Source organism: Pleurodeles waltl, chromosome 10 (genome assembly GCF_031143425.1).
Source record: "Pleurodeles waltl isolate 20211129_DDA chromosome 10, aPleWal1.hap1.20221129, whole genome shotgun sequence".
Classification (NCBI taxonomy): domain Eukaryota; kingdom Metazoa; phylum Chordata; class Amphibia; order Caudata; family Salamandridae; genus Pleurodeles; species Pleurodeles waltl.
The window spans coordinates 143,514,822-143,527,931 of NC_090449.1; the positions used below are offsets into that span (position 1 = coordinate 143,514,822).

At 42.5% G+C, this 13,110-nt stretch overlaps 1 protein-coding gene across 3 annotated transcripts in view; it reads right to left on the reverse strand.

Annotated features, from left to right (window-relative positions):
* Positions 1–13,110, reverse strand: part of SMURF1 (SMAD specific E3 ubiquitin protein ligase 1) — a 355,902-nt gene that overhangs the window by 291,551 nt on the left and 51,241 nt on the right. For all 3 annotated transcript variants that reach the window (XM_069210015.1, XM_069210017.1, XM_069210014.1), the window contains exon 2: positions 3,404–3,442. In XM_069210015.1, the coding sequence (XP_069066116.1) occupies positions 3,404–3,442 (39 nt within the window). The remainder of the gene's footprint in view (positions 1–3,403; positions 3,443–13,110) is intronic.

Genomic DNA, 13,110 nt, shown 5'->3' on the forward strand with positions numbered 1-13,110 from the left:
GTCGTAGAGTGCATTTGTTGGAGTAATGTCTTAGAGTGGAGTGGAGTGGAGTAGGGGAGTAGAGGGGAGTACAGTTCACTGGCAAAGAGGGCTGTGGAGTGGTGTGAGTTAAGTGGGGTGGAGTGGATTGAGGTAGCGGGGTGAATTGGAATGGTGTAGATTGGGCTGAACTGTGGCAGATTGGAGTGAGGTGGCTTTAAATGGGGTGAGGTGAATTGGTTTGGGATGGACCGGAGTGAAGTGGATTAGATTAGATTGGGGTGGGGTGAGTGGAGTGAATTGAAGTGATGGGACTGGGGTGGATCGGACTTGGCGTGGACTGGAGTGGGGTGGTTTCATGTGGGATGGATTGGATTTACTGGATTGGGTCGAATGGATTTATTGGGTTGGATTGGACTAGAGTGGCTTGGATTGAACTGGGAAAGTGTATTGGACTTGAACGGGTGGATGGACGGGTTGGGGGATTGGAGTGGGGTAGACTGGAAGAACACAAGGTGGACTGGAGAGGCGTGAACTGTGATGTTATGGAGCAGAGTGCTTTGGATTGGGGATTGGAGTTGGGCAGATTTTTTAGACTGCAGTGGGGCACACTGGAGTGTAGCAGATTGTTTTGAATTGGAGGAGGGCAGATTGGAATGAGGCAGATTGTTTCAGACTGAAGTGGGGCAGACTGTTTTGGACTGTTGTGGGGCGGATTGAGGTGGGGCGGGGGAATGGATTGGGGTGAGATAGACTGGACTGAGTAGGGCAGACGGCTTTAGGTTGCAATTGGGGCAGACTGTTTTGGGTTTGAGTGGGGCAGATTGTTTTGAATTGGAGAGGGGAATACTGGAGCGGAGCAGACTGGAATGGGGCTGGTTGCTTTGGATTGGCACGGAGCAGGTTGTTTTGGATTAGTGTGAGTAAGACTGGAGTGGGGCAGACTGCTTTGGACTGGAGTGGAAGCAAAAAGAACAGATGATGGACGGAATGCTGAACAATGCAAACCTCCACCCCCAGTCACAAAGATCTTGGTTTAATCCTCTGTTTTCTTGCCCGCTATGCCACTCCAATTTATATCCAGCCATATGCAAATCAGAATTGACCCTGCTCTCCATGGGAACAGTCCAGCCCAAACTGGCAAGCCAGGTCCTCCCTGGACCAGAACCAAGCATCCTGGGACCAGTTTTGGGCTATCACCCCTGATCAGCCAGGCTCTGCTTGACTCCTGTGCGCTGTGAGCACTGGACCCACTTAGGGCGACAAAAGCAAAAAGAACAGATAACGGAAGGAATGCAGAACAATGCAAACATTCACCACCAGTCACAAAGATCTAGGTTTAATCCATTGTTTTTTGGGCCACCACACCACACCAGTTTGGACCCAAGCCATATATAAAATCAGTCTTGACCCTGCGCTCCCCATGAGAACCGTCCAGCAGACTGCTCTGGATTGCAGTGGGGCAGGCTGCTTTGAATTGGAGTTGGGCAGAATGCTTTGGACTGGAGTATGGCAGATAGTTTTGGATTGAGTAGGGCGGATAGGAGTGGGACAGATTGTTCTGTATTAGAGTGAGGCAGGTTGGAGTGGGGCTGACTGGATTGGTGTGGTTCAGGTGGAGTGGACTGCGTGGTTTGGAGTGGAGGGGATTGGAATGGAGTGAGGCGTACAGTACAATTATTTTAAAACATACTTTCGGAAATGAGACACAAGAAAAACAATGTTACTTTGCAACATTTAGAAAAAGATCATTGTTTACTTTTGAGGACAATGCCCATGAGCCAAAACAAATGAGTGCAAAGAGAGAAGTGAAGACTTGGCAAAATAAAAGAAACGAGTTAACTATAGAAAATAAAACTTTGCAATTTTGTTTGTCCTGCTGGGCACATTTTTGCAAGTCACACACCTTCTGTTTGCAAGGCCCTATAAGTTAAAAAAGTACCACCTCAATCACGTCAGCAGCAGCGGAATGGACACTGATTAAGCTGAATCAAATCAATGCTTGGTCCCTGCTCCAAAGACAGGAACAGAAAGTATGCTTGGCCTGCAGTGGGCAATTAGGAGGCTGTAAAGAAGAGTGCTAGGCAAGCCAACAAATGGTAAGGAACAGCTGGGCTCCAAGCCCATTGTAAGATTACAATAGTCTCTAAAAGACAGCACATGCGTGGTCTGGCTGAGACGTAAAAACAGAAGCTTAGGAGGGTGTACTTTTGGTGGGGGTTTTTGCAACACTTTTATAGGAATGCGAGAGTGAATGTAAGTAGGTGGAAGTGAAAGGAGTGTGTACATCACAAGCAGTGGAAAATCAATGGGAAAAAGCAACTCTATGTAATACAAAAGAATGCACTGGCATTCACAAACAACAAAATGTAGACAGTTTTGAAGCCAATCACAAGGCGGACGACACGTAAGATTATGAGAAAAGAGCACAGATAAAAGAAAAGCATCAGGGCTTAATTTCTCCTGGCATAGTGCTCTCACAAATTATGGGAAATATGTTGTTGTTTTTTTTTTCACCATGGGGCGTGAGGCCTGTAAATATGCTCCCTTCACACCCAAACACGGATGTAGACATTAGGGTGGAACAGAGATTCGGAAGAGCCGAACACCACCAGTTGCAAAATGATTACGCATTCATTGACAAAGAAGAAACCGCATGAGGAGCAGGCAATGATGCGCACAAAGGAATAGACAAGGGTTCCTATTATGAAGTAGACCACAATAGTAAATGCGGCAAAGTTGGAGTTTAGACAGCCTGAGCCCGCCTTGGTGAAGAGACTACTTACCAGCATAATCCTGTGCCTCCGGCTGTGCTCGGGCATGGGCGCTCTCTTCCGCCTTAGAAAACGCAAGGCCTTGGAAGAGAGGCTGAAATGGATTCATCTTCTTTTTCTAAGTGGCCAAACTACTATTTCCAGTGACGATCGGGTTTGTCTACAGGATAATGAGTTTGTCTCTGTTACAGAAATTGGCAAATCCGAGCACTCGAGGACAGCAGAACATCAGAAACACCCAGCTATGTCCTGCAGTAGCCAAGCCCCTGGGAGCACTATTACCAGCACATCTGGCCGTAGTGTCGCACAAACCAAACCCAAACGTTACAAAAATAAAATAAACACTAATATGCAAGTAGTATTTTCAAGACTATTCATCTTATGCATACCAGGGACTTCTCAAACGAATTAATGCATACACTAATTGCACGGGTTTTTCAAACAGTTCTTATTAAAATAATCAGTAATTGTTGTCTGCTGGATAAAAAACTCGTGTTAACAAAGTGGTGCACTACCACAGATTAGCCTACAACCCTCAGCAGAACATTTAGATCCATTTACAAAATGCTAGTCATCTGTGAATATTCCAACCAATATTTTCCCACCCAAATCTTACAGCCAATAGAAATCAATAAAGGGAGAGTACTTACTGAAGAAATCTTTTTTGGCAAGGTTCTTGGCGCATAATACTGCAAGACAAAAAGGACTGGAATGAGAATAATGCAATTTATTTCGAAAACCAACCAAGATTTTAATGAGGAACACGATTTCCATTTTATCATTGTAACGTCACAGGTAACTACTTCCCACAATGGTTTTCCTGCCTGTTAACTTTTCACAAGCACGTCCTTTTTTTGCTTCGGGAATTTAAGTTTAAAAAGCTTTAAACCTGCAGCTCGAAACTTCAGTCTATAATCGAGTAGATGGAGTTGGTTCGAGTTGAAGAACACCAGTGTACAAAAGGGAGACGGAATGTTTGCAGCCCATTAGCATCCGAGATCCTGTGAAAGATGGAGAAATTCCTTGCACGGGTATACAGCCATCAAACACGACAACCTGTCTAATGGCCTGAAGTCCTGACTTCCTGTGGGCGCTACAGACAGCATCATGACCTGAACGATGTCATCACTGCCTTTTGAAGTCTTTCCATGCATGCGTGCAATTTCGAATCAAAACATGAAAAGTTTAAAGGCAGTAGTTATCAAAGTAGATGTTTAGCAGATATATATAGTACACCCAGCCAGATGTGGAGAAATTCCATGGTCTGGTTTGGTGCTCAATCATTCTATCTACTCCACTTAAACATCGAACACATGTTGTGACACATAGTGATGGCAACAAATTCAAAGAGAAAACGGCTTGCAAAAAAAGCACACTCCACCATTGCTCTTTACTAATATATGCTTTATATAGAATATCCACCAGCACAGGGGGAGTGAACTCTCTGTACCCAGGCATAAGAAGTAATAAAACAAAAACAAATCCGATGCAGAGACAAAGGTTTTGGATTTTGAATAGTGAAATGACTTTCAAAGGCAGGACAAATACACAGAAAAAGAAGAGCCTGAATAAAAACAGTGCAAGTTTCCCTCATACGAATATACTCAAATGACAGCATCATTGTAAGATTTTACTACGATACACAAAAGGTACAATAGTGGAAGCAATAGTAAAAGCTTCGGCAACCACGACAGGTGTAGTACGGAAAACTGCAGGGCAAGCTTTCCAAAGTTTTAATTGTGAAGCTTAAACTAGTGTACGCCAAGCCAGAAGTGGTGCAATTGCTTTACTTTTTTTTATATTGAAAGCCTAATCCACTAAGAACACCTACTGGCAAAGCCAATAGGTTTCACCTTTGTTCTTTAGGGGCAAGCACAAATCACTCCGTCTCCTGCAGTAATCTCTCTTTGGGCTTCTAACCACGCTCATGTTACATCAGTCGCTTTCATTGGTTCGTTGGCTTGCCTTTTAAAATCCGCTTCTTTTATTTGTGAAAGGCATACATAAGTCATGCCTTTTCCAGAGTTTAGCCCACATATACACAACACCGAACTACTGAAAACATACAAGGTTTCAAGTTTTCAGCTTCGTTTCCTGACTTCTTTATCTTTTTATTTTCCACGCAGCGTGATCGCACTGGGGTTTTACATAGCGCAATCGTTTTTTCCGCTTTCAATTCCAGCACAATCGCACTGCATCTTACATAGCGTGATCGTGCTGTGTTTTTTTTATTTTTATTTGTGTGGCAAGAAAAGTCCAGTTAGGGGTTTACAACGCTAATAGCTCTAACTCTCGCAAATGCGAGACCCGTTGCATCACAAATGCTTGTTTCTTTTCCATTCAATCTCACTAACTGGAATATAAATATTAGAAAAGGGTTATAAAAATGTTTGTTTTACATTTGATAAACTGTTAATACTGGTTTATGTTGTCATATATGTTGAATTAATATCCTAGGGTTCAAAACCTGTAATTTGAACCTTATTTAGTATGGCATTGTATTAGAGTATAGTAGGGTGTGGTTAGTAAACTGCCACTGCACCTGCTGCACCATTCAAATCATGCCCCTTTTAACTGAAAAGGTAACCGCAAATGTGACTGCCTCTTAAATAGTAAAATATAGCAATACCCTGTGTTTAGCGGGGTTCTGACCTTGTGGCATTGGTGCCACTGCACCTGCTGAATCACTCGAATCATTACCCTATTACCTGCAAGGTAACTACCCTTGTGACCATCTGTTTAGTAGTAAAGTATTGCAATATTTTGTGCTTGGAGGAGTTATGACAACTTTTGGCTCAGGTGCCACTGCACCTGCTGCACCATTTAAATCATGACCCTAGTGCCTGTATGATAACAGCAGTTGTGACTGTTTAATTGTAAAATATAGCAATATTTGTTGTTTAGAGGGTTTCCTAGAGCTTTTGGCACCAGTGTGTCTGCACCGGCTGCGACATTTGGGTATTTGTAACATCTTTAAAAGGTGGATTGTCAGTAACCTGACAAATATACAAATGTATATACTGTGATACGTTTTGCTGAATAACAATGACATCTAGTATCTGTGCCTGCATGCAATGGCACCTAAATTTCCCTTTTAAAGCAATACTAATGGCTTTATTTATCCAAAAAATGGAACGGCGGTAGAAATGTTGTTGCCTGAAAAACCCTTAGTGCTGCCCAGTCTGTCAGCCATACAATCGGATATCCTACTAAAATCGAGACCATGCATTGAAAAAAACGCTGCATGGAAAATTCTGAATACAGAAAACCCATCAAAAAATAAACCATAAATATCAATAAACAATATAAAAAAAAAAAGACTAATCGCTGCCTTGTTTGCACCATGTGTTTAGCACAGTTCCTTGCGTTTACTGCGCGCACACAAAACCTTTTGGAAGTAAATAATTTCAGAAAGAGTTGGTGAACTCAGCCAAAGTAAAGGGGCTGTAAATACAGCAATATCTGAACCATGTTGTCAGAGCAGTCACAAATCAAGGCTGTGAAAACAGCACTATTTGCGTCACGTGGTTAGAGCAGTGGCACATGCAAGCTGTAAATATGACATTTTCCAAAATCTATGGTGCAGTTAGTCACAGGGGTAATACTGCACTACTTATATTATGTGCTTAGTAGAGGCCGTCCGTAAATACTGCAAATTTCCACAGATTGCGCCATGTACTCGGCCCGCCCCTAACACTGTACATATTGCATTGATTTATTCAAATGCATAGTACTGATCGTGAGCGAATGCTGCACACCTAGTGCTTAGTACGGACAATTTTGGAACACTACACTTTTCATAGCCTTTGTTTAGTACGAACAGATTATAAATACTGCAAATTGCACATCTGGGTTTAAGAACACAGTGTTTATACATTATATTACATGCTTCATTTAAGTCGGCTGTAAACACCACATTTTTCTATTGTTAAATTAGTGCAGCGATAAATACTGCGCTCGTGCTTAGCAAAAGCGGACTGTAAACGTTGCACTCTTTCCATCATGAGTTTAGTGCAGACGGGGACACATACAGAAAGGAAGCACCGTAACGTCTGAGAACTTCCCAGTATGTGAAACGCGGCCTTCCAGGACTTCCTGTCACGTGACTCGGTGCTCTTCCTGCAACTTCCCTCCTTATTACACCACCATTGGACTCTATGAAGGAAAAAGCTCCACATACCCAGAAATAAAGAGACGCTCGCTCTCTGCCTCCCAGGCAACAATGAACTCGGCAAACATAGCTGCATCACCCAGTGCTCACCTCACTGCTCTAAGAAGCAACAACACGCATCGATGTATGTTACAAGGCTCCCGATTCTCCAAAGCAGATCATACAGATTAACCGGGAGGGCGCGAGGGCCTGCGTTGGCATTACCAATAAATTGCATCTAAACTGCTTCCTGCAGGTCACTTAAAACAGCAGACAGTCTCAGGCGCCCAAAAAAATAGAAGGCGAATTGTTCCTGCAACGGAGCACGCAAAAGAAGAACGGCACAAACGCATGCCACATGACATTGTGAAATGTTCAAATGATACTGTATTTCTTTAGGCACCAGTATTCACTGTATCTCCTTTTTCAATTTGTTCGTTGCGTTTTTACCATCTGCGCACATGCGCGATTTGCATGTCTGTGTACAACTAATTGGGACCGTGTTTAAAAAAATGGGACTAAGTACATTCTGTGCAACTGGGGAGGCATCGATCTATTCGTGGAATTGTTCATTTGTCTCACTATCATTAATGCGAGTGTAACTTCACCCAGAGAAAAATGAACGTCAAAATACAGCGTTCACAACTTGCGCGTTTGGTAACCATGAAAAGGGAGGGTGTGCAAGTAAGATTGCGATCGGGGGTCTTTGCTGAAGATGGACTAAACAAATAATAGATACAAGCCCTTTGAGGCTGATTAAGGCCAAACAGCGCGGCCATATGGCTAGTCATAATTGCTATAAAATAAAAAAATAAAAAAGGTCTGGTAAGTGAGCAACCAATGTCTGTGACCGGGAGGAGTACTTCGTCCAAGCACCATGCGACAGCGAAGCAGAGCTGGGAGAACAGGAAGTGAACGCAGGCTACGTCCTAGCCAATGAGAAGCAAGCAAATTCAAGTGACAATGAAGTGGAGGAATGGTAAGTTCAGGTAAGAAAGGGGCAGGTACCATTTATTTTATTTTTAAATCACAATAGATTTCGCAAGGACAGTACGCAAGCAAAACCTAAAAAGGAGGTACCATATGTGGCAACCATACGCTTGCAAAAAAAAGTGAAAAAAATACTTTTAATACAACAGTTGGCATGATTTCTAGCAGGCATGTGTAACTTACAACAGGTAGAAAACGTTTGGACTTTAATGCCCATCAAGGGATACAGATTTTTTTTTACTACACAAAGAAAAAAATACTACTGGCTCTGAATAACTGCAATCTGGAGAACTATCAAAGACACATGGAACATTAAAAATGAAAGGGTAATACGAAAAATAGCATAGTCAAGGTAAAGTCTTGGCTCACGAGCCCAGAAACTGAAGTGCTCTTATTTTTAGGTGGACATTTACACGTCATCAGCCAAGATGCCATCACTAGCAGTAGAAGGCAGCCAATGGCAGGAGGTCTGAGCTACCACACCAAAGTGTTTGCTGCAGTGAACGAAAGCAAATTGTTAACCAAGCTCCACAAACCAATTAGTGAAGAGATCACCCAAAGCCCCTCTCCTTATACATGTACAAAGCCAACTGTAGGCCAGACTTAAAAAGAGACAAGGTAGCTTAAATAAGGTAATTCAAAGAAACTATCCAATAATGCGCCAGGGAAACAGCTAAAGGGTGGAATTAACTGCTGGTACAAAATAAATGAAGAGAAAGGAAGACCTTGTGCTTCTGGCAAAATGGATGCAGGCCAGGGCCTGGGATTAAAGTTTATAAAGGTGTGCAAGAACATTGATGTACTCTGCCTAATTACTGGAAGATTACCAAGAAGCACTTCATTCGGTTTCATGTTGAACGATATTATTCCTGTAAAAAGGAGACTCAGGAGAAGTATGCAAGGATCTGCACCAGAGAAATATGTGCTTCAGTTTAGATAATGACAGGTCCACATATGGCAGGTCCACATACCACATTGTAAGGTGTGTTGAGCACATTCTTCCTTCAAGCATCCAGTAGGGTGGGCTTCGCGTAACAGACCGAAGACACGCATAAGTGGCAACAGCAGTTTTTGGAGACACTGATTTCTTACCAATCTTGGTAAAATTAAATACATGCAACCAAATGTAAACATACAGCCGTCTTTGTGAGTTCCATATTAGATTTTAAGCTATTCAAATGCAGGTAATTGGAAAATTAATCAAGAGCTTGCTTTCATTAGAACTTTTAAAAAGTGCAGGTATGAGTGTAGGTGTACCGGAAGTATGTATTGTGTGCATACCATGCTGCTGGTTTGGGTGCATGGGATAGGAGATAGCACAGGTAGGCAAGAAAGTTATTCAGGATATCGTCTGAAAATACAACTACCCATCTCTGCACATCAGAGCCTCCTCCTCAGTTCTTGAATTCCGCTTGAAACTGAAGACCTGACTTCACCTAGTACTGACCCCTGGCTCGACCCATACTGCTCCATCGCCAGGATACCTCTGGGGAGTTGTGCCCTATCCAAGTACACACATCCGAGTAGTGTATATGTGTATATATATATATATATATATATATATATATATATATACACATATATATATATATATACACATATATATATATATATATGTCAGAAACTGGCTTAGTTCCTGGTTAACTTTAAAACTCTGCATGGATACAAATGCAGGCGTATTACTGCGTCAATCAGTATGATGCAGAGGTGTAAAATGGCGGTGTAGATTTATGTCATGCCTGTGGTGCAGGTGTTAATGAATGGTTTATGGTATCATGAGTATAGTCAGGATTGGTTTCAGTACATTAGAAAGGAGATTTTGTATATTTTCCAGTGTTGTTTGAGCTCTGGCCTCCTAACGGTGAAACATTCCGAAACACACTGGAGCATGTATTGAGCGCCGATTAAAACATACATGGTGTGATTTATTAAAACCTGAAATCCCACAATAAGTTCCATGGATGATGATTTTTCATAAACTATAGTTTACAAGTATTAATATTTTATCACACCATCCTAGTTTAGGCACTTTTTAGGTAGTGCACTTTGCCATATACTTATTTGAGAAGTGTGCATTGTGAAAAATACATGACTGCAAGGAGTACAACTTTGCCCTGGATGGGCTGCTGATTAAATGAACTGCAGTGACACAAAACAGGGGAAAGGACCTTTGCCATGTAAGAAAAGCCTATTTTTATATTTACTTAAGTCACCCTTGAGGTGCGGTTTGTAATCCCTTAGCAGAGGGTGCTCACATATAACAGCCATTTTAAATGACTACAGGTCTCGAAGGTGTGATACATCGGCTTTCTAAAATGCTTTTCCCAATGCTATGTAGCATGGGTAGGCCTCCTGGCGCCAGCGGAATGACGCAAACACCACCTTCTTTATTTACTGATCCAAGATAGATGACATCAAAATGAAGATTTTACTGCATGAAAGAGCAAAACAAAAAAACAAGTATATATATATATATATATATATATATATATATATATACACACAAAAATAAGAGCGTGCGCGAGCAGGCAAGTAGAAGAAGAGCAGAGCACAAGAGAGAAAAAAACTGCACGAGAGAACGTAGCCGAGGGAGAAGTGCACAATGGGGTGGGGTATGAGACAACATGGAGCACTTGCAGAACTCTCCACACTACAGGAGAGAATCAGGTTGTTTACACGGTCACATGAGAAGAGTGCTCATCTAAGTAGGAGGGTTGGTAAGGAGCTCAAGGTAGGCCTACCCGTGGCAAAGGGTCTCAAAACCTTGGAAAAGACAAATGGACCGTGCAGGAGACATGGGTGGAAAGAGCCTTCATATTTAGAAGCCAACACCAAGAAGCTAGGGGCTGCAGGACTGACCTAAAATGAATTTTCTAGCACTTGGGAAAGAAAAAAAAAAAAACTGCCATTTTCCCACTTCTGAAGGAGTACACATGCAAAAGGTTTGTCCAGGGATGTTACACCCAAGGAAGGCAAGAAAAACCAGGCTTGTCCCACACAAAGCATTTTCCAACAATGAAATCTGGTTCTGTGGAATGTTGCACCAATGGTATTTAACTTTTGGAGCCCCGGTAGAGCTTTTTGGGTTCCAAATACGCAAGGAAGTCCAATGGTAAAACCTTGGACCTAGTGAGCTCATAATACTATCTGACTGGCAAAGCAGCCTCTGCAGCTAGCAGTGCATTTTATGTTGACCATAGCAGCGTGCAAGTGCTGCTTTTCCAACGTGTTGGTATGTATCTGGGCTTTTAACCACGCCCCTCTGCACGCCCGTCACTATCACTTGTTCATGGGCTTGCCATTCAAAAATCTTATTTTTGTTGGTAAATGCTTTACGTTTGTCCCTACTTGGGGCGGTTTAGTTACTGCCTTGGACATCGCCCCTGTTACATGGTTAATTGCAATTTTTGGCCGATACGTTTGAGTGCGAGCAAACTTTTTTCTTTTTGTGTGCTGCTTCATGTCGATGTAGTGGTGCTTTGAACCGGCTCGCTTATGTGAAACTGTATTACTTTTCGTTTTCAATTTATGTGGCAAGAAAAATTCCGGTTAGGAGTTTACAATGTTAATAGCTCTAACTCGAGCAAATGCAAGATCCTTTGCACTGCAAATGCTTGCTTTCTATGGCATGCGAGTGTGGCCAACAGAGGCAAGGAAGGTAGACGGGACTGGGCCACGTGGACACTACATAGTGCTTTTTTTTCTTTCCTTTCTTATGGTTGGTGGGGAGAGGGGCAACACACGCCACGAGCAAATAGGGGGAAAGACGCAACTTGTGCAACACGTATGGGAAGGAAGAAGCATTACGGAGAAAAGAAAATAGTACCCGAACCACAGCACGCAGAGCGATAAGACACATCAAAATCAAGGAATCAGTACTTGGTCCACGTCCTACACGAAAGAAGAAAATGTAAAACTGGCACGTGCAGGTCAATTAGGAGGCAGCAAACAGTGACTATTACGCCAAGCCCCTTGCAGCAAACAATATCCCTCGCAAGTGACAGTACATGCGAACTGACCTAGGCGAGACCTAAAAAGAATCTTCCCTTAGCGCTGGGGAAGATTCCAAAGGTGTGATTGAGACTTCATGGCTTTCTATTGTACAGTAAAAAATAAAAGCTCCATCATTTTCATCTCAGTGTCAAGGCTGTGTTTCTGGTAGACCACTGCCACACCATGGATAAGTGGTGGAGGGAGTGTGTTTACTCGCATGGATTCCTGGAGAAAGTGTAATTGGATCTGAATGCCATTGCTGGTGGTAGCTCACAACCAGCTGTGTAGTGGGGCAAGATAAGGGATCTCAGACCCTTCTACTACCCACCACTAAATGCCTTTGCCCGATATTGCTTTACTATCGCAATAGATGTCAGTAATATATGTCAAGACATACAAAGCATCAAACTCCTAATTTAGTTTTCATTAGCAGCGAATGGCAATGAACAATCTAGGGGAATGACACTGGCGTAAAGTTAATTTAAGAATAACCAATTATTGGTGGAAACCGCAGGCTATGGCCAAGAGGGCTAGTGAAAACACGACTGGCAAGAAAAATGCTATTCATAAAAGGACTGCAAAACTGTCCTCAAACATAAAACTGCGTTTTAAGGTAGGTGATATATTTAGAATAAGTATTTGCGAACAAAAAAGTAGACAAATCTTCCCTTTTATGCAAAAAGTCTCGACGACCACATTCCGATAGCACACTTAACATTTACTCATGCAGACATGAAGAAATACCACAACACAGAAAATCTCCATAAACTTAGGGCAGACAAACCACAGGAAACAGTCTCCTTTGATAACCAAAGGCTGCATCTTCCATTAGTAAATGCTTTGCGGGCCCTCGGAATGCACACAGTCGAACACTCATGGCAATTCAGCAGATGTTAAGGCAAACATTTCGAAATTCTGTGACCAACCACAGACTTGGCTGTGCAGTAAATCAGCGAGGAATTCCAACCACTTTGCCTTTTTAACCTCGAAAAACCCCAGACTTTAATAGGTTAGACGGCTTGCGGTCTCGAGAGTGGAAAGAGCCGGTCCTGTTCCATGCTCTTGTGCAAGTGCCACAGTGCTGTGTATTTAGAAGAATAAGGGAGCTGTTCGCTGGGTGCAGCCCTGACCCTAGGAAAATGTAAAACTGCTGAACTAGTAGATATAAACACAAAATATGGATAAATAAAGCTAGTGGTAGGTATTCCAACTGTTGGAAACTTT